Below are 25,829 nucleotides of genomic sequence, written 5' to 3'. Positions count from 1 at the left end.
AGCAACCACTACAGTTCAAGGCCCCATTTGTTCTTCTTGTTGTTGTTTAGTTGTGTCCGACTCTTCGTGACCCCCTGGACCAGAGCACGCCAGGCACTCCTGTCTTCCACTGCCTCCTGCAGTTTGGTCAAACTCATGCTGGTAGCTTTGAGAACACTGTTCAGCCATCTCGTCCTCTGTCGTCCCCTTCTCCTTGTGCCCTCCATCTTTCCCACCATCAGGGTCTTTTCCAGGGAGTCTTCTCTTCTCATGAGGTGGCCAAAGTACTGGAGCCTCAGCTCCAAGGCCCCATTTAGAGCTATGCAAAAGCACTCTTGGATCAGGGCAGTAAGGCATAGTGGGTACACAGTCTTGAAGGTGCTGCAATTGCCAGGGGATTCAATATGCAGCAACCTGAGGGTGTTCTGAATACAGGCACCCCAATTGTGGAACTCTCCCAGTCGCGATACAGTGTCTTATAAGCTTTGGTGCCCAGACAACTTATTCAATTTGGGGTTTAGTCCATGTTGTTTCACTTTGCAAGCTACTATTTAACTGGGTATGCGCTCTGGCCTTTTTTTTACTGTTTCCTGATAGACTGTGTGGTTTTATAGTGTTTTATCAGTATTGTACCCCACTTTAGGATTCTTTAATAATAAAAGCAGCATAAACAAGTTTTATAAAGTGAATAAAAATAAATAAAAGAGAAAGTGAAATTCCAAATGCTAGATAGAGAGCCTGAGAAGCTGGTGGTTTTCTGCGCACCCAGAGGTCAAAGGTTTCTCAACCCTGGTCTAGTCACTCTGGCTGTGTGCTATTCTCAATATAGTAAAAAGAGTGGAATGGGCTATTTTTATATATACACACCCACACATATACCACAGATGCTTCCAGAAAGAGGGCCTAGCAAAGAACAACTTCAGACAATAAGGGTTGAATGAAGACACAGAAACAGGATGTTAGTTAAATGTCAGTTCTCATTTATTTTATTTTATTTTAATAATCTTGTTTGCAACATTTACCACATAAATCATCTAAATAAATAGATGCTGTACAGTCTCTTAACCATCGTCAGTACAAAAATAAAGCTGCATGTTGAGTCAATTAAAACTCGCTCTGGCCCTCTCATTTGTATTACAATCTCTGTTTGCATCAAACACTCACTCACGCACAAAAAGGCATTAAAACTTTGATATATGTCTGTATCTCTTAAATTTCGTTTGGAATTTTGTTCCCTCAGCCCCTCCCTCCCCCAATACATTCAGTTAGTCTGTACAAAAACATAACAAAAACAAAGAACTGAGAAGCTCATTCTGTGCAAAGGAAGCTTTCGTGTGCAAAGGTTTAACTTGGGCGTCACGTCAAGAAAACACCAAATTGGATTTCAGGCCAAAAAGGAGAAGGAAAAGAAAACCACTGAGCGCACACGCAAATACACACACGGAAATTCAAACTTTTTTAAAAAAGCAACACCTCAGGTCGGTTTCTCTTTTCCCACCCGTTCATAACTACTTTGCCCCTTTCTAGCTCCAAAGAAAACAATATAGAATCAAGCAACTAACTCGGACCGAGAGACCAAACAGTGCAAACGAGGAAGAACATAGTTCAGACACCCCACCCCCCTCGACAGGATATGGCAGCCGTCAGTAACCTGGGGTCCTCCAGATGTTTTGGACTACAACTCCCATCAGCCCCAGCCAGCACAGTTATAGCAGCCAGGGCTGAGGGCAGTTGTTATGGACAATATGTTTACCACTTTTTACCTCAAAGCATACTTTTTGTGCCTCAAAGCGACTTGCGTTATAAATACTAAAACCAAATATAAAAGCAGCAAGAAAAGGCCTAAAGTGCTCATCCAAGAAGATATTGATAAAAGGAACAAATCCTACTCGCTTCACTTAACTGGATGAGCACCAATAGCTAGTTACACTCCCAATTATGAACCAAAAACCTAGGTAAATAAGATGTTTTCGCCTGGCACCTAAAAACAGATAATGGCGTCAGGTGTGCATTGCACAGAGGGTTGACATAGGGAGAGGCGTTCCTTGAGGTATTGGGGTCCTGAGCCACATAAGGCTTTGTAGATTCAAGCTATCACTTTGAACTGAGCCCAGAATTTAATTGGTAGCCAGTGCAGTTATGCCAGGATTGGTGTTATGCGCTCAGGCCCTCTTGCCCTGATCAGCCAGCTACAGTTTCCGAACTCTTCAAAGGCAGCCCCAAATATAACACATTGCAGTAGTCTAACCCAAGGCTACCAAAAGATAACAGAAACTAGTCTAGAGGTTGTAGTCCTAAACATCAGAAGGGCATCGGGTTGGCAAAGGCTGATATATGGACTCCTTCAGAGATAGGTACTTGGCACTGAAACAAGCCTCCTAACCTCATTAGCCAATTATAATGCCCCCTTTTGATTTCCTGTAAGCTTTTTACTTCATGGTATTTCCTTAACCCCCCCTTTACAAAATGGTCACCATTTTAATACAACAGTCGGGAAGAAAAAGCTGCTGCATTGCTTACATCCCACCCTAGAGCGTGACCTAGCTCCATAACCCTAAAAAGCTGTTAAAGTGCAATTTATCAAGGGGACGGGAGTCCGAAGAGAGGCATTAAAAATACATTATATACACATATAATTATAAATGGAAGAGATCCACAACGCTGCATTTGACTGACTTGCCCTAGGTCAGAGGGATTGATACTGGAGGCAATTTTATTGCTGATGCCTGGAAAGTGTAGCTAGTTTTTCATAGAGCTGTATGGAATCCTAGAGTGGGAAGTATTATGCTCTCCTTGCTTGGAATGAGGAGCCTACGGTAAGAGTCAGCCAAAGCATGAAAGGCTAACTGCAAGTCGTGGAGAGGAAGTTTAAGAGCAGCTTTGTGGCCTAACGTGACTACACCTGTTATCTTGCCAGATGCCATTAGAAAGCACCAGAGAAATAAGCTTTTACAGTGGAATCCTATGTATGTTTCTCCAGAAGGAAGTCACGCTCTATTCAATAGGGTTCACTCCCAGTTAAGTGCATAGGGACTGCAACTCCGGGGCCCTTTCCTGTGCGCTTCAGGCAATCTGCAAGCTGGTTGCCAGTCAAGATACATAGGAAGCCTAAACAATCTGCATTACAGGCAAGTGCAACCTGTCTGACTGTGGGGTTGGTCTGGAACCCAACTGTTACTGGTTTCCCCCTCTACCTTAATTCCTGGTACACTTTGTCACAGGACTATTCATACTGTGACAGTGTTGAGATAAGTGTTGAGGGGTGTTTTGGCAGCAGTAGGATCTATATTTCCCCCCATAAAAGGGATAGATCAATATTTTTGATTCACCATACGAACTTCGGTACCAGCACAACATTCACCTCTTCCTCAAAGATCTTGTTTCACCTCCTTTTCTCCCATCAATTCTGTTGGTTTATAAGCTTCAGAAGAGGACAGTATTCCATTCTCACCAAGCAGGCAAGCTAACACCCAACATGGATTTGAAAACACACCTTTCCCCACTTCTTAGGACTCATCAAAACCCAGCTTTCACTTCTGGGCTTTGCTTGCTTTGTGGTAATTTTTTTGTTCAGAACATGTTTACTATGCTCTTCTATATGTGCAAAATTTACAGTGTTCAATATCAAGAGGAAGAGACAACGGCTGCCTCTTCCAAGAAAGTCTCTTATTGTTAGAAAGGAAAACCTGATCCACATCTCACCATTTCTTCACATGCTCACATCTCCTTCCACTTCTGAATGGATTGCTACACTGCAGGAATGGCTATAGCAGGTTCACCATTCCTACTTTATACAGTCTTATGAAACCGGCAGCATAAACTGTCTTATGAAACTGCATACAGTTTCCTTACTTCTTTGCTCTATCATCAATTTTGGCTGAAGATGCACCAATACCTGAAGGAGCATCAACTTCACTATATAACTGCTTACGAAATCAACTCTTTATAACCTATATAATATGGTTGGGGGGGAGGAGATTATATTTTGTACAAGTGAAGTACCATCAAGAAAACATGCCACTGGAGAACATCAAACGACAGTGCACATAGTTCTCCAACTTACGATGCATTTCATTTTTAGATAAGAAACACATTCCTCTGTCTACTGTGTTTCATCTTTTCTCTACATCCACCCACATCTGCCATTACCTGTTCCCTAGTATAGCTTCAAGCCAAATGCTTTTCTGGATTAATACTCACACACCAACATGGAACATTACAAGATCCCGAGCTCTCTCTAATGTAGGGCATCAGAGCATACTATGCACATATAGCATTTATACACAGTAGTTACATTAATTGAAAATATGGCCCCCTTTCTACACCTCTCTTCTCATAGGAACCATTGTCCACACACACACAAAAAGGGTAACAAGTGCATGGCAATGCAAGGGGCATAAGGAGAGTTATGTAAACACCGGCTGATAGCATTCATCATATTGTGTGAAGACCCATTATATTAGTTGACTTCAGCCCCTTAAGTCCACTGACTTCAGCAGGTCTATTCTGGGTGTGACTTAGTAGGGCATCACCCATTCATAATAACTAGCCTTCCCCAACCTGATGACCTCTAGATGTTTGGGGCTGCAACTGTCATCTACCCCACTTGGTCAGTGGCCAGGTATGGAGAGAGTTGTATCCTAGAAATTCTGGAGGACACCCAGGTTGGGGGAAGCTGCATAAAATACGATGATTTTATTTAAAGGAAGTTTGGTTTAGACTCATCACTTTGGCATCACTTTATATAAAATGGGTTGTTTTTGCCAGGAAGGGGGTTCCTATTTGTAACGTTACAATTGCTGCACGTTACTGAAGTGATGCAGTCCAACCGCAACAGTGCAGCAAGGACGTTACTAGAAATGGAAAAGAAAACAACTGTACAACTGTTTCGGAGATTTAAGAAAAAATACTGCCAATGGACAGTTCCTTGGAATGACCCAAGGGCACTCTTCATGTGATCAGAATTTTTCAATTGGTCGGTTTTTATGCCATGCATACTTGCCAATCATAAACACGCATACAATAACAGTAATTGTTTGCAACATCACCACATCCCTATCTATCATTCTATTGCCAGCTAAATCAAGAACGCTACAGATTTAACTTGTCTGTAGTTTAAAAGGGAGACAATAGTACTAATACTATTGGTACCAAGGTCAGCACCCTGGAAACTCAGCTCACGTACCTATGTACAAACCTGATACAAGGCTTGGAACTTGCTTCCGCCATATATGTTAATTCTCTAAAGTGCCATAAAAGTTAGATGCTACAGACCAGGGATGCTGACCCTCCAGATGTTGGGCTACAGTCGCCATCTTTCCTGACTACTGGCCATGCTAGCTGGAGCTGATGGGAACTGGAGTCTAACATCTGGATGGCCACAGATTCCCCATTCCTGCTATGGATGAACAGTATTACTTCTTTCAGAAGTCACCAGGTGCTGCTGTGAAGCTTCTTTAAAAATAAACTGAAGGTGACTAGCAAACTCTTCCATCCATTAAGTCAAACGTCTATTTCCTCATCTAGATCTTTGAACTGAAACGATGTACAAATTACTGCAACGTATTTTGACAAGGTGTACAGCGTATGGTTTGTTTTAACAACTAATACCCTGCCACATTTTTAACAGAGGAAAAAAGGGGGGGGGGGAGACTGCAGAGCCATGGCAACCATGAACCCCACTGCACACAGTAAGGCATTTTTGCAAGGAATGAAAGATAATTACAGCAACACCCATCAAAACCTCCTGCAAGGTAACACATCTAGGGCTGGCGATACCAAGGGTTGCCAGCTGCCACCACCCTGGCAAGCCTCCTTTGTGTAACTGCTGTGTGGCACACAGAGATGCAACAGACACAACTTTCCCCAGCATGAAATGCAGAACTCTGCACCTGCTAAATTTCTGCCTATCACACAGCTGTTATACAAAAAGGCACAGGAACCCTGTCTGGAAGGGGGAGGGAAGAGAAGAGAAGGCACAAAGCCTAATGGCAAGTCACTGGGCACATGGAAAAAAGTCTAATGGGGCAATAAGGTTACATAAAGTGCAACCCACATAGAAAATATTGCTTTAAAGAGCACATTTCTGGGCTCTTTTTACACATGGCATATCCTCAGGGGCAACTCAGAACAGTCACATATAACTTAAGCCAATCTTATAACCAGTGGATTATAACTATTGGGACCATCCAATTTCAACTGAATATTATAACCACCTACTGGAGCCATGCAAATGTTCAATTTAAGATGCACATGCTCACATGTACAGGATTGTAGTGGATGGGCCCATTTCCCCTTGTCGTGATATTCAATTTGTTTGGCTAAGGAACAGGTTTTGTTCATTTCTATTCCCTAAAGTTTACAAAGCCACTAAGGTGGGTCAGGGGGACAGTGCTGCATTCTCCACTTCTTCAGTATTCGCACACAATTGCCAGGTAAGAACTCAAGCAACAAGCTGCTTTGGAATTGTGTTATCGCACCAGAATCAAGACTTTTTGCTCCTGGTAATTAGAAAGAGACTCCAATTTCAGTGTCTCCCTGACCAGGTTTGAAAAGGGGGAGGGGGGAAACCCTGCACAAAACATATTTTCACTAGCAAAAGCAACACTGTTTGAGAGGACACAGACTTGTATCACAGAGCCAGCCACAAGACAACACAGTTCAAACCATCAAAGAGGGAAGGGGAGGCAAGCATCCTTTCTGAGGCTGACAGCCCAGCCCTTCACATTTACTGGGAGGGATGTTACACATCCATTTTGATAAGCCTTATTTCCACATGTGGCATTGGACCACAGCATGAGCTTTGAGAAAGGCAAATCATGCCACTGATATATCTAAGGAGAGGTGAAGTGCCTTTTCCCAACTGAGTTTGATCCTCTTAAACTCAGCCTCTAACAGCTGTAAAAGTTCCAAAGATGATCACTCTCTTCTGGTGCACCCAACATGGCTAGAAATGGTTTCATGAAAGGACAGATGTCAGTGACCAAATTTTTTCGAAGTTACAAAACACACACACTTGAAACAGAAGCAGTTTCTTTTTCACTGACTGCTAGGGCTGACTCCTATACAAACCCCTACAGAAACCTTTTTCTTATTATTAAAGTGGTGGCAGGGAAGGAAATAACGTTTTGGATACAGGCCTGGGAAGAGATTGCCGTGCAGACATGCACCATTTTGTCAGCCATTCTCTATCCCTTCCACAGAAAACCCTTGGCTAAAGACAATGGCTAAAGAATTTTCAGTACGCTTATTAATTCCCAGGATTCTCTGAGGGAAGTAAGCCAACATATATTTGGAGTGTCCGCATGACCTTAAAGGAAGAAACAAAAGCGCCAACAGAAATGGAAGTCACATAACAATGCTTGCTTTCTGCTGTTTAAATTTAGCGAGATGGGGAAACACCTAGGAAGACATGGCTTTCTTTTTGCACAGCAGGTTAAAGCAGAGCAAGTCACAGCTGCAGCGAGCTTCCTAAACTCTGTGGAAAAAATGGGGCCAAGACTTCATAGCGCTTAGAAACCCAATATTGTTTTAGATTTAGATTTAATTGTTTTAGATTTAGATTTAATTGTTTTAGATTTAGATTTAATTAAGTATTGGTTTATAAGTATAATGTGCAGTCAATTTGTATCACAGCAGAAACCCATGGAGGGGCAGAAGGAAGTCAGAGAGTCAAATTGAAGGAGTAAAAATGATGTGAAAACTGGATGTTATGAAAAATGGGGCAGGGGGGATGAGAGAGAGACCCAATTTTGTTATGCAAGTATTGTAGCCCAGCCCTTTATGGATCAGAAACTATACATGGAGTTGATCTTGAGTTGCCAACCTTTCAACTTACTCCTGAAGCTCTGCTGTTTGATCTGCAGGAATTTAAATGGGAAGGATTTTATGGCACAGAGAAGCCTTTCAGGGCATTATTGCCTGCTAATTTCTGCAGATCAAGCCACTGTTAAGAAGCACAGCTTCAGAGGACGGTGAAGAAGTTGGTACTGGTTGCCAACCGAACCCATGCATTCACATCCTGCAATATGATCTGCTGATATGTCTCAGTGCAATAAGTACCTGATGTTTTTTTTAAAAAAATGAGGCCATTTTTTCATTTCTGCAAAATGGTCCATTAATGTACGGTAATATAGACCCACCAGGCCCCCACAAGAGACAGCAATGGGCGCAAAAACTTAAATTTCAGCAGTGGAAATAACAATGTTATCCTCAAAACACTTGAAGTAGCCAAAGCTCCCATGAAACACAAGGAGATCTATAGCTCTAGCCTTTTGGTGGATTAGACTAGAACCTAACTAAAGAAATCAAATTTGGGGGAAGTTATCCCAACCTATGTATACACAATAGTAAAAAAACAATAATGCCATTTTTATCTGCTTCTAGTTTCTGGGAAGAGCCTGTCCAGCTCTCACATTCTGTCCAGGCCTTACATTAAAAAGAAATCAGCACCGAGTCAAGCTCTTGCATCACTAACATTGTCTGGAAAGTGGAATATTTATAGCCAGGCATCCAGATAACCCAGATGTCCTGGTATTCTGCAGCCTAGGCCAGAATAAACTGAGGGCCCATGCCCAAGAAGCCAGCCCCCTTCTTTGTTAGCATGAATAGTTTAAGATAGCATGATTTATACCTTCAGACCCAACAATGACCTTTTAACAGCTCTGGGACAGGAGAAAATCCATAGCACTTGCACTACTTTTAAAAACAGACACTATTATCTATCGAGGATGGGAGGTGACGCTCTTGCACAGAACTGAAATGTTCCTCCAAAAACTGGTTTCGGGTCTGTAGTGAAAGATTTATTGCAGGTATCTGGGACTAGAAATTCCACAGGGTGTTAAATTCAGCTTTCACAATCTCTAGAGATTAATGTAATTTCACACACCTAGGGGAAGAAATGTTCTTTGTAAGCTAGACGATGAGGTCAGTAAATAAGATCATCGGAAGGTGCACAGCATCATTCTATTGCTCCATCAGTTTCTCTTTCACCCCCTAATTCCTAAACAAGTCGTATATGCAGATGTCAGTCCCATTCATTTCAGTGGGATATAAACTGAAGTACCTGTGGCTAGGATTGCAGCCTTGCCTTCTAGCTTGCCATCCTCACTCTCTAAAGGAAGATAAATTTTGTGGAACTTTCCCTTTTGCTTAAGTAAACTTAAAGGAGCACACAAGCACAAGAAAATATTCTAAAGCTATACAGTTCATAGATACCACCGTTCCTTATATATAAAAAAAGTCACAAAGAAGTCCAGCACAAATTTCAAGGCATTGAAGTGCAAGACAAGGCTCTATAGAAGTGCAAGCAGCTTCTCCCTGGCAAAGGCTAAGATGTTCACACACACACTTATTTGTCAAGAAAACCACACACAAGCATCAGAGGCTCCAGTGTTGAACAAGAGAGATAACATCAAGGGCAAAACTGAAGTGGAAGAATTATGTAAGTCTCATAAACATATCCCAACCCCATTCCCTTTCGTGCCAATATTTCTGACCCCTTACTTTGATCAGACAGGACAATATTGGCCAGTGTCCATATCTGCTACACTACCAATTCAACAAGGCAACAGCTACAGTTCTTCTGACTCCACAAGGAAGTTCTCACTCTATCATCACCTCCACTTTTACCCACCCAAAGCCCCATGCCTCAAGAGATATATGAAGCCAGTTTCATGACAATGGGCAGATAATGGAAGTCCACAGCAAACCTTGAACATGGATAGAATTTTATGCAGCGTTTCTCTAGTATCCTGAGCCTGGCAAATATTTAAACACAAAACCAGAGAGATTCCCAACTACCTTCTGGAAGTTGGGAATGCCTTCACCACCACCACAATTGATAACGAGAAGAAATGTCCAAGTGGGGCAAGCTGAAGCAGTTGTTTAAAATTAACAAAAAGTCTTCCAGCTATTTATATAAGCAGAATTGCAATTACCAGGCAACTCCATTTATATGCATCCAAGAACAGCAAAAGACGGGCATGTAAAGCTACAGTTCATTACCGGATAGCCGTAATGGCTTAGTTCTTACACATCTCATTATTCCATCAGCCTGCCAGAGGAATAAATATATGCTTCTCATGTGGTTATGTTTGTTCCAACTGGGGTTCAGAGGTTTCACTGACACTGCATGCGTGCTGATGCACATCCAACCCCTCCTCGCCATGACCCATCATCAGTCCTGTGGATTTTCCACACAGGACACAATCATACTCTGCTTTGGGAGGATTCAAGCTTCCTAGGTCCAACTGTTTGCTAAGAATCCCTGCACATCTGCCAGAGAACCATTGGATGATGCACATTGTAGAGCAGCCTCCCCATACCTTCTCCTCTCCAGATGTTTCAGACAATGACTCCCATGATAGCTGACCACTGGTCAAGCTGCGTGAGGCAAACAACAATTGCAGCCGAAAACATTTGGAGGGCACCATGTTGGGGGAGGCTGTTCAAGAGCATGCTCTCGGTGGGTGTGCAGTGATAGTCAGACCAGGTAGGATTCGCTTTGTCCCCTACTTAAACCAAATGTAATTTGGCTGTGCACAGAGAGAAGTCAATGAAGACGTTCCCTGGAGTGACACAACAAAGCAAGCCGGAGTACAGGAAGTCTCCCAAATGTATAGCATGTGTGGAAGCACTGTGGAGGCCACATCTTGTACAGTACAGAAAAGGGAGGAAGCATCAAACATGGGAACTCAGCCACCCAAAGGAGGGGGACCACTGCTTTTCACAGACACCTCTGGGAAGTGATGAAGTAAAATCAACTCTGAAACATGGAAGAATACAGGGAAATTTGTATTTAGCATCTTCCTCTTTTCTGAACATTCCCCGGGTCCTTCCTTCGATTGCAGATATGCTATAATTGATATAGGGAACGGACATTTTTCCAGAATGCACTGTGAATAAATGTCTTTGCCAGTGAAAAGAGCTTCCACTTCCCAAATGGACAAAGCAACAACACATAATACCTATATACGCTCTCTGTGTCTTTATAACAAATGAGGAGAGAAAAAAATGTACAGGCACCCCCACATTGCCTTCTTTTTTTTCTTTTTTTGCTTATTTGAAAGGGGGAGCAAGGGAAAGAGAGAGCCAGTGAGATCAACAGTCAAAATAAAACCAAAATCCTCTGTAAACATTTGTGAAGGAAAATTTCTGGATTTTGCTTGTTAAATAATATAAGTAAATCCACCCACCCCTAGAAAAATCTGATTGGGAGCACGGCGGGGGGCGGGAAAACACACACACACACACACACACAAATGAAAAGCAAAACGAAAAGGAAACAGAAATCTTCCAAGCATGAAGAAAAGAAAAACGATGAAATAATAATAATAATAATAGAAAAATGCAGATTTAGAATGGGATGCTCCTGTCTCGGAAGAAGCCCTCTGCCATTTGTGCTTCTCTGAAAGTCACGGTAATGGAGTTTGCTGTGATGTCCGTCACTGTCACTTCATTTGGCGGCAGGGCGGGGCTCCAGGAAAGATTGCCTTCTGCTGCCTCAGAGCTCACTGTGGAAGAGGAAGGAGGAAAGAGAACAGCATGTGAGAGGGAGGGGGGAATGGGAGACCAATAGGAATCAACAATCTTGTTCTTATGGAACAGGCTGGCCAACTACGAACTGACGCAAATGGGGGGGCGGAGCAAACACACAGTCACAGACCAATAAATATGTGGCCTATGCAAACCACCTCAAACCCACTTTACAGGCTATAGGATTGAGACCTGCCCCCACCTGCTTATTCACTAAGCCAGTGGTTTTCAACCAGTCTGCCATGGCACCCTGGGGTGCCTTGAATGATGGTCAGGGCTGCCGCAGGCAACAATGGCCTCTGTCCCTCTTCCCTTCCCTCCCTTCCTCTGATGCCCTCGTGTCTCTGCCTCCCAAAAGCTTGCACAGATGTTTGTGGCAGCAGCTCTGGCTACAAGCTCCCCATGTGAATGGTGCCTCTGGGGCTGGCCAGGGGGTGCTTCCCAGGCCCCTGTGGGGCAGGGCTAGGAGGCACCTCTCTTTATGGCAGCTCAGAGACCAGGGGCGGCTCCCTGCAGGACTCCCAAGGAGGCTGAGGGAACACTCCACAAGGGAGGGTGTTCGAGAAAGGGTGGGAGCTTGCCAGCTCTGCAGGCAAGGGGTGACATAACTGGTCAAGGGAGTCGTGGACCCAAGAAGGTTGAAAACCTCTGCACTAAGCAAATCCTCTCACTTAAAAGGGATATAGTTTGGTATTGGGTTTAAATTTGTGCAACAAACCAAGGAGATATTTTCCAGACGCTTGTTATACGAAAAAGGAGAATTCGCCACAGAAAAGTTAAAAGGAGATGCTGTGCTTTCCAAATCCCTCAAAATGAGTTTCCTTTTAGTGTCAAGTGGGAATTTACATTTCCTCTCCTCCATAGGAGTTTCATGACACATTTATTTACCCAAATGGCCTCAGCAACAGCTGAGAATGAGGGGCCCGTTTCCTAGAATTCTCATTTGGGACCTTATACATAAAAAAGCAGCAGCAATAATCCCACCCCCATGCCAAAAGAGATACATGGAGAGGGGAGGGAGGGAGGCCTCCAACTTCTCTTATTTACCTGTTCTGCACCCTCCTGTCCCACCTGGGAATGGAAAGTGGGCCCTTTAACTGGGTATTCCTGGCATCTCTCTCGGATATCTGAGGTGTGTCTACTCTCACCTGAGAAAGGCTCCATTTCTCCCCGACACTACCCGGGATTCCACATGTGTGCTCACGTTGAAGGGAGAATAAAAAAACATAAGGTTTACATTTCTCTAGTAGAATTTGTCAGCTACACCTCAAGGGGCTTCACAATGAAAGCTACAATGGAAGGCTCCAAAGTACCCCACAAAATGCAGCAGCCATATTGTGTTATTGGGACTTGAGAAGAACTAGTCAACATCTTGGCTTGCAGCTGCAAATAATCTAAACCCCACTTTGCTCTTTCCAAACCAACAGTGCAGAAAGTGCAAATATCAACACAGATGGACACTCCTGTCAGATGCCTGTTTTATTTATTAGGATATTCATATACCACTATTCATTTTTTTAAAAAAAATCAGAGCGGTTTACAACCATCATACACAAAACCCTATAAAAAACCATATAAAGATCTAAAAGCAGAGGTCAAGTAACAATTACAGAAGGGTATTTTCTGAACTGCAACCATGAGCTTGGCAGCATTTCTACCTCCAGGGATTATCTTCTGCTTTCCCCGCCTGTCACTGTGGGGAACCGCAGGCCGAGGGGGCCAAATGCAGCCCCTGAAACTCCCCCCAGGCCACACTCCTTCACTAGCCCTGCCTCACACCCCAAGTACTCCCTCCCTCCCTCCATATTTATTTATAATGAAACATAACAAAGTATAATAACAGATGTCAAATAAAATAGCAAAAGTATGAGAGACTATCTAGAACTAAACATATAGGAACAAACTTCCATATCAAACTCACACATAATTAGTATCCCAAGGTCCCTACATTTTCACTTTTAAACAGTTTTTTTTTTAAAGTAAGTTTTCTAGGCCTAAAGGTTGCAAAGGTAGGCTTTACCATCTACAGACAATGCTTGTTGAAACTTTAGAAGCTACAATTTACATGCACTTGACTTTAAAGTCCTTCTTGGATGGGCAAAGCTCCCTGACTAGCAGATGTAAAATAAGTTATTTTTAATGAAGCAAGATTGCTTTATTTGCATATATGCAAGTTGTAGAATGAAGATTTCTTGGCACATGATCCAGTTTACCACAGGAACATTCCCCCCCCCCCAAACAATGGAGTCCATACAAACCTCCTGGTGAGGATGGCACACAGGGTTTCAACAGTACCACGTAGCCCTCCAAGCAATGCATGTGTGAGAAGATCACTGTAACAGCTCTCCAACACAAAAGTGTTCCTCTACTAAAAATAGAGGCTTCCTATATACACTAGGAAGTTTATATGCATTTTATACCAATCTAGGCTTTCCTTCGTGAAGCCCAATTGATGTGGTTCAGCTGAGGGTATGTAAACCGGGGAAGGAAAGGCCACCAGCCCAAAGACCAGACCTGGCTCCTTCCAAATACAGTTGTACCTTGGTTCTTGAACACTTTGGTACTCGTACGTTTTGGCTCCCAAACGCCACAAACCCGGAAGTGTTCCAGTTTGCGATCGCTTTTTGGAAGCCGAACATCTGACACGGCTTCCGTTTAACTGCAGGAAGCTCCTGCAGCCAATTGGAAGCTGTGTCTTGGTTTTCGAATGGTTTTGGGAGTGTTGTAAATAAAACAACAGGAGTCGAACAGACTCCCGTAATGGATTAAGTTTGAGAACCAAGGTACCACTGTAATTTTTTGGGCCTGAGGCGACTTCAGCACATGGTTCTGGAAGGGTTTGCTACAAGTCCACCACAAAAAATTAGCTACCCCCAGTACAGATTGGATCTCTGTTAGATATCCTTTGAGATACCCACTAAACCACTTTAAATATGTAGCATAGATATACATACACCCAAGAGACCACAGGGAGGTGGGGAGAAACTTCTCTACCAACATGGCTTCTTCTTCTTCTGTGATGGTCACCCACAGTAAGAACCCAGACAAGAAGCGCATTCACAGGCCAGCTGTCATTAAGAAGCCGTGCAGAACACCAAGCCCAAAGGATGACATTAAACGCTTCCTATTGTGGGGATTTCAATCTACCCTTGCGGTTTTGGCCGGAGAGCGACAGCACTGCCTGCACAGACCCTGCTGGTCTGCCCAGACTAGTGAATGAATGGCATGGAAATGAGCGCCAGTGTCAAGTGGTGATAAGATTCAGAGTGTCTACTAACCAAACACTCAGGGTTGTCTCCATCTAAGCCACACGCAGCTGAAATCAATGGACTTGACTAACTTAAGCCCATTGGTTTCAATAGGTCTGCTCCAAGTAGGACTTAGCTGGGAACAATCCTAGATCTGAGATTTTCCCCTTCAGGTCAACCTGCAGGGGTAGCTGGCAAATAAAGGGTGAGCCCCAGGTGGCCTGCACGGTGTGCAACAGTTAAGAGAGGAACCTGGATGCCCAAGCATGTGAGATGAGATGGGCTCTACGTAGCTGGGGGTGTCTGCCAGCGCTTACCTTCTTTGCTGGCAGGTTGCGTGGCCTCATCCCAGTCGCTGGGGGTCTGCCTCTCCTCCAACGCCACTGGCTCCTTCAGGAAGAACTCCCGCCGACGGTTCCGATTCTCCAGGCTCGCCATGCGGGTGAACTTCTTCCTCGAAAGGCGCAGGTACTTCTGGTTCTTGCTCTGCTTCCGAAGCGGGAAGGGCAAGACAGTCGCTCCACTCTTCTCGGGCAGCTCGGTCTGCCCTCCCTTGGCTAGGCTGTTTCCTCCTCCCCCAAACCGCCGTGACAGAGAAAAGCAGAGTTTCTCTTTCCCTTTGTGTGCGCTTCGCAGGTCCATGCTATACAGCCTCTGCAAACGGAGAGGGGGAAAATCACAATTCTGCAAAAGCCCCTGTATTTCTATGAACACCTGTAGCCATAGAACCATAACATCCTTGAAGAACTAGCTCAATATGCTCTTCACCTTATTATACATGTGTACACACACACACACACACACACACACACTAATTATTTATATGGAAGCAAAAAACCTGTAATGGAGAATGATCAACAGAAGCAGAACACGTTAAGCAAGGCATTGAACACACGATAGTGTGCAATGCATCTTTCTGATGGGAAAGATTAAGCCAAACTAGAGATCTGTAGGGTAACTTTGCCTGAAAATGTGTACGCAGCGATTCTTACATTTTAAAGAAAAGTGTTTTCTTTTAATCATAGCTCCAAGATTTGGAGCCGGTGAGCTGTGTTCAGAACCATAATTTGACATTAATTGCACTGATTGTTTTGGCCTTGGTTGTTGGGGATGAACTTTGTGTTTTTTCTTGTTATGTTTGCTTCTTTTCTTTTTCTGTCAGCCGCTTTGAGCAACTCTTTTGTGGAGGGAAAAGCAAGGCATATATTTTCAAAATAAATGTAGAAGTACTTAAAAATATATATATATGCATGTAGTGGACAGCTGAGTCGGTACAGCAATGCTGGGGCTTTGGAACGGACAGTGTCATTCAACAAACTTGGGCCCTTACCTGCAGCAAGAGACGTTTTGGTTTGGGGCCTCTCTTCCTGTAACCTGAGGCGCGATCTTTCTCTTCCCTGAGGAGACAGAAGATACCTAGCAATTCCATTTGTTAACACAGCAAGAGCACCAACAAGGTCGCTTGTTGATCCAGGTTATTTAAGGCATATCACAGAGCTGTTGCTTGTGCAAATACAAATCGCAGTGGAGAAGGGGGATACTTTCATTTGGCTTGGTTGGTAGTTGGAGCTATACTCCCCCCCCCTCCCCCACAACCTAATTCAGCAATGCTTAACCGAGTCGATACCTACCTGCTATACAAGCAATAACTGGGATCGACAGTTTGGTGCATGCAAGCACACAAGAATACACAAAACCCTACGTGATGGATATCACAGTCTAAAGCCAGCTTACGCTGCTGGTTTCACCATTAAGCATAGTTTTGTGGTTCACACACAGCGGGAAGCTCTGGTTAACTGCTATATCCTGCCTTGTTTTGTTGCCGGTTCAAAGGGTGAATGGCAGGAAAGGGACTGAGTACATTCACACATAGCTTGTGCATACCCTGCTTTAGCAAGTCAGGATTTTCAGCTTAGTGCTATGTGCTAATGCAACCAATGGTAATTCCCATTGGACTAGGTAAGATGCTGATATTCTAGACCCTAACTACACATTATGGGAATACACATGGCTGCTGCTGGCATACATCTATCCAACATGGGTTGGTGGCACATATTTATTTTCCTAGTAACATGCAGTCCAGGCAGCTAGGAGTATTGTCATTTGTCTTATTACTGGGCAGGTGAAGAGGCTGCAGCATATTCTGGGAACTCTTCACACTGGGGTGCTCTCAGGTAATTGAGCCATAGCACAGAAGCCTCAGTTCAACTGGGTGCCTGCTCTTTAGATTAGAATAAAGAGCTTGATTATTAGCTCTCCGTGCCTTGAAAGGGGAAGAGAGAAACTCTTGAGCCAACCTGACCATGCTAGATCTCTTTGATGCAAGGCCTCTCGTTTTAACCTCTCCCCAAAATAAAAAGGAAATATTCTTACTTCTCTTCATAAGCCATCACCAGGCGAGGGTCAAGAATGTGATCCTCTGGCTCCCATGTGCTGTATCTAAGAGGAAAAACGTCAAGAGAAAACCATCAAATGGTTTCTGGTCAAGTAGGGTGTTGCTAGCACTGTCAAAGTTCTAGCACTTTCCCCCTTATCAACTGGAGACTACAATCCACTCAACAGCTGAAAAATAAAGTATTTGCATTTCCCACCCAAGGGTTCTGCCAATAAATTCTTAAAATAAAATTTATACCATACCCTTCTACTTCCGTACATGGAATGGATCAAATAAGTCACCATCCTTCTTTGAAAAAAGGGGATCATAAACTCTGTGCTCTCAGTCTTAAATCTGCCTGTTGCAGCCAACAGAAAACCGGATTCCCACAAAACTTCTCCTATGCAGAACCCTGCGCATTTCACCAGCTTATTCTTTCAATGGCAGGATCTTACTAGGCTACTAGATTTGGAGACGCTACAGTGTTTCTTGCCTGCGTAGTTAATGACTTTAGAGCTGTGAAGTATGATTCATTAAAGTTTTTTTTTAAAAAAAAGAATTCAGAAACTGATCTCTGAACACATGGTACTTTAGAAGTATTTTTACCTTTCCTGTCAATCAACTACGGTTCCAGAAGGTGGCATAAAACTTAAAAACCAACACAAAATACAATACAAAGCCACCCAGCAGGGAAGAGGAACAAATTCCAACCAGGAAATCGGGGGGGGGGGGGAGACAAAAGACCCTCCAGAAAAGCATCCTCATAGGCTTCAAGCAGTCAGGAATATGGCAGGGGAAAGAGAGAGAATGAATGAAAGAAAAAAACAAACACTGTGACCACATTTCTTGTGGTGGATACATACATAGAATGGTCCTCTGAAGATGATTTAAATGCCCAGGTAGACATATGTGGGAGAAGGCCATCCTTAAGATAGGTAAGGTAAAGGGACCCCTGACCATTAGGTCCAGTCGTGTCCGACTCTGGGGTTGCGGGGCTCGTCTCGCTTTATTGGCTGAGGGAGCCGGTGTACAGCTTCTGGGTCATGTGGCCAGCATGACTAAGCCGCTTCTGGTGAACCAGAGCAGCACACAGAAATGCCGTTTACCTTCCCACTGGAGCGGTACCTATTTATCTACTTGCACTTTGACGGTGCTTTCGAACTGCTAGGTGGGCAGGAGCAGGGACCGAGCAACGGGAGCTCACCCCGTCGCAGCGATTCGAACCGCCGACCTAGTGATCGGCAAGTCCCAGGCTCTGTGGTTTAACCCACAGCGCCACCCGCGTCCCTATCCTTAAGATCCCCTAACCCATATTACTTTTATGGCAATCAAAAAATAAATCAATCAAAGCCAGCCTGTTGAATTGTGCTCAAACTATAAGACATTACAGTTTCTATGAAGACACGACAGATTCTACAGTGTCCTTCAAGTGACTCACCATCATCAACTTCTTAGCAATGTATTGTGGGCCAGTGGATGCTTCCAAACATAGCAGCTCCATGTACAGTACATTACTGTAATCTAGCCTGGATGCCATCAGAGAATTACGCTAGCGCTCTCTCTCTGTGTATATATATTTATATATAGTACAGCAATGCTAATAGATGTTTATGGCTCACTGTGATGTGCAGAAGCGGGCCTGTGTGGTTGCAAGAGGAGAGGATGTTGCAGATGTTGATGGCGTCAAGGTGAACGTTAAGTTTTTAACACATTAGGGAGGTGAAAAATCTTCAGTAGTAAAAGTTATTTTGAAAACAGTTAGAGAAGAGCTGCTGTTTATGCCACAGGTATAATTTCTTCTAAATGATACACAAAATGTGTTTTTTAAAAAAGATAAGAGAGGGAAGAGGTGGGGAATGTGTTAATAGCTGCTAAAGTGCTTATAGCAAATAATTTGAGGTAGCTTTGGTAACTTAGTCACCCCATATTATCTTGTAAGCCAGTAGCAGTTTTATGACTGCACAGTGGAAAGGGAAAAAGTCCATGCAGAGATGTATGATGAAATGGCAGCTATTGATATTTCTTTTGGCATGAAAAACATTCTGCAAACAGGGTTTATGCTTTAAAGAAAAACTGTATATATAATATACACAGACAGGGTAGCAGTCAATTAAGTTTGACTCCGAAAGTAGACCTATGGAAATTAATGGACTTAACTTGGACATGTCCATTCATTTCGGTTGGGTCTACCTGAGTAGAACTTAGTTGAATCCCACCCATAGAGACACAGTTGCAGCACCTACACGTCAAGGTAAGCCATAAATCATTTCTCACAAGCCAACTGCACGCAGCTGCTCCTCCCTGCTTGTACTGGGGAGAAACAAAGCATGATCCCTTGTTCAAACCTGGCGCTAAGCCATGGATCGTGGCTCATTTCTCTCCAGGACAAGCAGGTTAGAGCACAGCAGGCATATTTGGAACAAGCCACAGTTTATGGTGTGCGCTGATGCACAAACCAGGTCAGTGGGATTGCAACAGAAGATAATGTAGGTTTTCTCCACGTTTACTTTTCTAAAATAATAATAATGAGATTATCTTTCTGCAGCAGTAAATAAATAAATAAATACAAAAAAAACAAAAACTTCCATTCTGGTGACCTGTCAAAGAATTAGAAGATGAATCTCAGAGGCAGCATGGGATCAGGATTTGAGATAATCTCAGCTTTAATCCTAACTCAGGAATTGACTTTCTGGGCACCCTTAGGCAAATTCCCATCTCTCCAAGTTATCACAGCTTTTTCTTGCCAAGCTGAAAGGCGGGGTATAAATATTTTTTAAAATAAATAAATTGCTCAGCCTTGATTTTCTCCTGCAATGTGAAATGGAAAAAACCCAGCAGCTAACTCTCACATGCCTGCCTTGCAGCAGGCTTCTTTCCCTTTTTTTTTTACCTGCCCTGAGGCTTTAGGGAATGAGGTGTGATGTTAAATAAATCAATACATTTACTTCAGAAGATGTCTCTCACATCCAGCTCTCAGGGGAAGGGCAAGGTTATAAATAGCTTACATCGCCAGCTTCGTTTTCATTAATTCTTATTCAGTCCTCATCATTAGCCAAGCTCTACCTCCCAGTAAGAGCTCTTCCTCTGCCCCTGCCATCTTCCTTCCAGCCTGCTGTACCACCAAAAAAAGTTACCAAACCAGAAAAATAAAAATGCGAGCTGAGCTTGCTTTCTACCTCCTTGCTGCACAGAATTTTGCCATTTGTTTTAAGCTGCGAGGGAAAGAGAGGCTAAGGATTCCTTACAGAAGGCAGCAGAGCTGGCAAGCGTTTGGGGTTGGGGGGGGGGGAGAGAAGAAGAGTAACGGATAGGGAATGTATTAGATCTTTTAAAAAATGTCCTATGGGTGTTGCCCATTCCTCTGCAGTTTAGCTTCTTGCTTGACTGCAGTGAGAAAACACTGCATACAGTATAGAGAAACATTGCAGCTCCGCACACGTAGACAGAGACAGAGAGAGAGAGAGAGAGAGAGAGAGAGAGAGAGAGAGAGAGAGAGAGGCCAGACTGCAGCAGAACTGCAGACCACGCATTCTGGAAAATACAAGTCACATGATTGCCTTCCTCCTCCCTCCCCCCCTCCAAACCCAAGTTGTAAACAAGCTTGCAGCTGACTCAGAGCCATAACCCTTCAAATCCCTGGCTCTGAGCTCCTATGGGTGGGGCATGCAGGCCATTTTCATTATTATTAAAAAATTGTTTGGAAAAGGCATCCAGAAAATCAGGAGGAAAGGAAGAGAGCATGAGCAGGGGGGAAACTGGGGAGGAGAGAGGCCAAACAGTTTGAAGCATAACCATTTGCCTGCTTTCTTCAAGCCACAGTGGAAGAACTGGCACAAAACCGGGAAGGGTTATGGAGTAAGATGGAACGCAGACACACACAGATATTATGCAGGTATCAAAAGTTGAGATAAGATGAACAGGAATGTGTTAGGATGAACGGATGCAGAGATGGAGGGGGGTGCTGTACATTGCTCGTTTACAACATATTCAGTGGCAATCAAGAAAATGAACATAAAATATTTGTAGCTGTATTTTAAGCACAGCTACAACCTTCATGTTCTTAAAATAAATTATCGGTCAATCTTCAGAATGGTTTGTTCATTTATTGATGGATCTAAGAAGCCCTTATTTTTTCAGTCCTAGGAAAAGCTATGAGCTCATCGTATCCTTATTTTAGCGTTTGTTTCACTATGGAGCTTGAGGGTGGGGGGGGAGAGAGCAGTGGAAGACTGCTATGTGGAACATAAAGAGTGCCACTGAAAAATAGTGGGAAATCACCATGGATTAGGAAACAGCAATAGTACACTCCTCTCTCTCCTTAAATATGATGTGACTAACGAATAAATCCAGCCAAACTCTAATTTGAAGCCATCTTGGGGGAAGTGTTTAGCTAATGAGCTTGACAACACCATGTTGTCAGCAGCAGCACACATTGTTAATATGGAAGACACAACGTATGGTCCGGACACAGCTCTCTTCCTGGTCCAAAAAGGAATATTTTTTGCTGTGGCTACACAGAGCTCAGAGCGAGCAGGAAGGTGGGTACGCTCTGCTCTGTTTTTGCAGAGTGGCTATATTCCTGTAAGTTATTAAATTGCAGCTTCTGGATTGCATCTGACATGAACAGGCACTTAGCCCCTTCTCAGTTATTTCATTAAAATGGGGTGGGGCTGTGAACCTCTGGGTGCTGCTGAACTACAACTTCCACCATCACTGGCCATGCTGGGAGAGCTGGAGTCCCAACAACCTCTTGGAGGGCTTCAGTTCCCACATACCCCTGCATTAAAATATGCAAGATACTACTCTGCCCATACTATAATCCCACATGGGTAGAAGAAAGCAGATGCCTCCCTATTGCAATGCAGTTTCCTCTGGGGAGGCATTAACTAGCAATAAACACCAGGCATCAAACTTGCAGCTGTTTAAGCGATATCTCGGTGGAAACACCTCTGAAAGAAATAACGAGTGGCAGGTACTGCCTCATCCAAAAGGAGGGGTGAGGGGAGCATTATGCAGCCAAATGCATGTTAATACCACACTGGAAGTTTATTGACAGGTATCCACAAACCCACTCAGGAGGGTCAGGGGCAAATGCACCCAGCCCTCTCTGGACAGCAGCACTGTAAAGATATATTGCAGTATTTTGAAGCTATAATGAGGAGCCTTATTTTCACTGCAGTTTTCGATCAGGTGAAAAAGCAGTGCTCCTTCTCTTCTTCATACTGCCCCCCATATGAGAGGTGACTGTGCCCCTCTCCCGAGTCCTCTCTACGCACTAGAGAATGCTGCAGAGAAGGGGACATTGCGACCGACCACAAATAATGGCTTGGTGCTAAGCCAGCATTTGTAGACCCCTGTTTACTGTTCTGCTGTCACTCTACTGGAGTTGGAGCAAACACTTAGATCTGTATCCCATGCTCTCTAAAAAGACTTGAAGACCAACTATTTCCTTGGGACTACTCCTGTGGTTTCTTTTTTTTTTTTAGAAGACTTCAGTTTAAGGTACTGTATCTTTAGGGTTCCAGAGGAAAAGGAGCCACCTGCTAATGAACGGTTTCCATCACCAATCCAAGGATACGTATTTGAAGAAAATGTTTAAGAAATTAGAAATCTTGGTTAAATAGGGCCAGGAAGGGAAGTAAGGAAAGAATGGTGTTCCATTTGGAAGTGGGGTCAACAAGAAACAAAACACAAATGACAGATAATTGACACAAATGCAGCTTTACAAATATACCCCAGCACTTACTTGGGGGGCCATCCTTTCCATTTCACAAGATATTCCACTTTACCCTATAGGAGGGAAAGGAGAGACAAAAGAAAAAACAAAATCAATAACCGAAAAAAGTAAAGTAAATTGGGTTGGCAGGATGTGAACCATAATAAACCCCCTCACAAATTTCAACTTGTCCAATTCCTCACATTGGAAATTTAAGCATCTCCTCACTGAGCTATATCCCTAGGTAGGTTTGCCATGCAGACCTAAGCAATGGCCCTTTTTCAAGAGGGTCTTCTTCCAGAACGATCAGCTAGAAAGCATATACAGAGACCCAAAAGAAAGACGAATCAAAGCATATGCATGCAATTAAGAAGGAATGCTTAAGAATTGGAAAGAAAAATGTCCTTTTTAAAGAAACTCTGAAGGATCCTGCTGCATTGCTTGCTAGATATCTGTCTGCCTTGCTCTTCTCATTCCCTCTCCTACGAAACACCTCTCTCTTGGCAGGCAAGCTCTCTACTTACAGCATTCTGTAATATGATGGATCACATGTCATCTTCTAGATGGTCTATAATCTTATAAAAATGAATGGAAATGGAGCATGTGGCTGGGCTACAGGAATGGTTCTCAACGTCTCAGGCAGACCTATCCAGGTAGCTGCTAGGGGAGGTATCATTTCCCACTCCACCCTGTTTACACATCCTCACTGACCCACAATAAAGGATGCCAGCCTACCTGTCAATTTAATACAGAAGGTTTTGTTCCTCTACTGCATGATCAGCAAGCCAATCCTAAAGTGATGGTTTCATTTCCTACCATACATGGATGGATAAGGAAGGCAGGGGGAATAAATACCGAACAATCAGCAGCGTTCAGAGATTATAGGCGCTCTGAGCTAGTATGATGTGATACAGTTCTTTTTGGCCCTGTGACAGTTGTTTCCAAACTCATCTCCTCTAGGAAGGACTGTGAAGATACATAAAACCAGGAGGACAAAAAATGGGGGGGGGGACCCATCACCTATGATTATCATAAATTTTAAGTATGATGCTATTTCCATTTCCAGAATGGGTTGCCTTAACTTGCAAAAGTCAAGGGAAGGTTCCTAACCCTCTGGTGTGAAATTATACATCTAGGGATAACAGCGCAATCTTAACCATATCTGCTCAGAAGTAAGTCCTTCTGAATTTAATGGGGCTTACTCCCAAGTAAGTAATGCTAGGACTGCACCCCAAGTCACCCAAATGTCAAGATGTTCACAGTCTCTCAATGTCCAAGTTGTTGAGCAAGCCCTTCATACAGAGAGATGGGTGGTAGTCATATTTTCCATTGCAAAACAATGGGCTGGCGGCCCCTAAGAAACTGATAGCACAGAGACCCCCAAAAGGCAGATAAAGCAGATAAAGTGAATTGCTCACTTGAAATGAATGGCCTAAACAACAAGGCAAAGCTCTGACAAGAACACCATCAAGTCCATGCAATAACACTCAGATGTTCCAGCGCCCATCTCAAGTTTCAATCATGCCTTTGGTGCCAACCACCATATGTTTAAAGCTGGCAGGGCTTCCAGGAGACCCAACCCGTTCCTCTTTCCCATAGGAGTGGCAATGAGGGAAGTGGAGGAAATGGTTCAAACTGAGGAGTAGGGGCTTTGAGAATGCGACACCCGCTAACGGGCATGTTGGATGTTTCTCCTCCAGGAGAACTTCTTCTACTGCAACACCTCCACTTTACTATGGGGGCAAGTAAGGTTCCAAAGTGAGCCTAATGGTGTGCAATCTAGATGCACACTTGCCGCTGACCTGGGAGTAAGCCTTGTTGAAGTCAATGGCATTTACTCCCCAGTAGAAACAGGCAGAGCAACACTGGGCGAAGTCATGCCCCCTGTGTTCACCCTCCAGCAAGGGTCCCAAGCGGTGGAAACCATTCATGCCAATCACCATGACTGCCACACAACCTCGCCTGGAGCATGACAGCCAACCCATGCCCATGCCTTCAGGGGAGGGAGAGTGACAAGGGCTTCACTGCCGCCCCCTGGCGGCGGGATAACGAGACGCTCCGGCGCCACGCCCCCCTTACTCGCACCGTGGCATGCGTATGAGATGTGGGGCGTGGGGGTGGGAAGCATACGATGCCGAGCTGTTACTTACAGCACCACCACTCCTAGAGGCTTCTCCTAAGCGAGGATGAGCCGCTTTGACCCCTGCCTAGGAGTCAGTCACCTAGATGAGGCTTAGAAATAGAAATCAAAGCGGGGCCCGCGTGCCTCCCTCCTACCTATTTGACCGCTGTTTGCAGCCGGAGTAGTGGGGCGGGGGGGGGGGAGAGGACACGAGTGGGGAAGACGCCAGCAGAACCCACCTTCCTTATGCGCTTCTTCCTGATGCTTTCCACCGCAAACACCTGCTCCCCGATAGCGGAAAGCTCCATACAGGGAGAGGACGGCGAGGAGGAGGAGGAGGAAGCGAAGGCGGCTGCTCGCGGATTCAGCGCTGCGTGGCGCGGGCTCCTGATTTTGCTGCTGTTGCTGCAGCTCTCGCGCTTACTTACTCCACACTCACACGCGCGGCGAGGCGGGGGGGGGAGGGAGAGAGATAGAGACGCACGCACACCCCTCGCGCGCTCCGGCACGCCGCCTCTAACGTTCCATTTTAGAACCTGCGCAACATTTTCCCAGGCGCGCGCGCTAGGGAGAGCAGCGCCCCCGCCCTCCTTTTCTCGCGAGCGCCGGCTGTCAGCGAGGCACCGAGCGCACGGAAGGAGCAGCCGCGCCAGCCTCAGACCTGATTGAGCGGCGGCTCCTCCTCCTCCTCCTCCTCGCACACAACAAGTAACCTGCCCGAGCGCGCGAGATAAGTCCCAGTTCCTTGGCGCCCGTGTCTTTATTTAGCGCGCCCGCGCGAGCGAACTGCTCCTCTCCGACACTTCCTCCCTGCAGGCAGGGAAAAGAAGCGCCGAGCAAAAAATTAAATAAAAT

At 44.4% G+C, this 25,829-nt stretch overlaps 1 protein-coding gene across 1 annotated transcript; it reads right to left on the bottom strand.

Annotated features, from left to right (window-relative positions):
* Window positions 1-938: 938 nt before the first annotated feature.
* On the bottom strand, window positions 939-25,615 carry CBX7 (chromobox 7). The gene is made up of 6 exons (XM_082241352.1): window positions 25,214-25,615; window positions 22,883-22,926; window positions 17,136-17,201; window positions 16,093-16,159; window positions 15,080-15,416; window positions 939-11,492 (listed from the first exon to the last, which is right to left on the bottom strand). The coding sequence occupies exons 1-6, from the start codon at window positions 25,280-25,282 to the stop codon at window positions 11,335-11,337; spliced, it is 741 nt and encodes a 246-aa protein (XP_082097478.1). The 5' UTR covers window positions 25,283-25,615; the 3' UTR covers window positions 939-11,334.
* Between the last annotated feature and the right edge of the window lie 214 nt (window positions 25,616-25,829).

The sequence above is a fragment of the Podarcis vaucheri genome (assembly GCF_965113315.1).
Source record: "Podarcis vaucheri genome assembly, chromosome: 10".
Classification (NCBI taxonomy): Eukaryota; Metazoa; Chordata; class Lepidosauria; order Squamata; family Lacertidae; genus Podarcis; species Podarcis vaucheri.
This window is presented reverse-complemented; position numbering and strand designations above follow the sequence as displayed.

What these genes read in the sequence shown, in the direction of transcription:
- CBX7 (XM_082241352.1), bottom strand. Translation starts at nt 25,282, where the DNA reads ATGGAGCTTTCCGCTATCGGGGAGCAGGTGTTTGCGGTGGAAAGCATC. An exon ending in GGAAGAAGCGCATAAGGAAG is followed by an intron (nt 22,927 to 25,213) that starts GTGGGTTCTGCT and finishes TCCCTCCTATAG; the next exon opens with GGTAAAGTGGAATATCTTGT. An exon ending in GTGATGGCTTATGAAGAGAA is followed by an intron (nt 16,160 to 17,135) that starts GTAAGAATATTT and finishes CTGTCTCCTCAG; the next exon opens with GGAAGAGAAAGATCGCGCCT.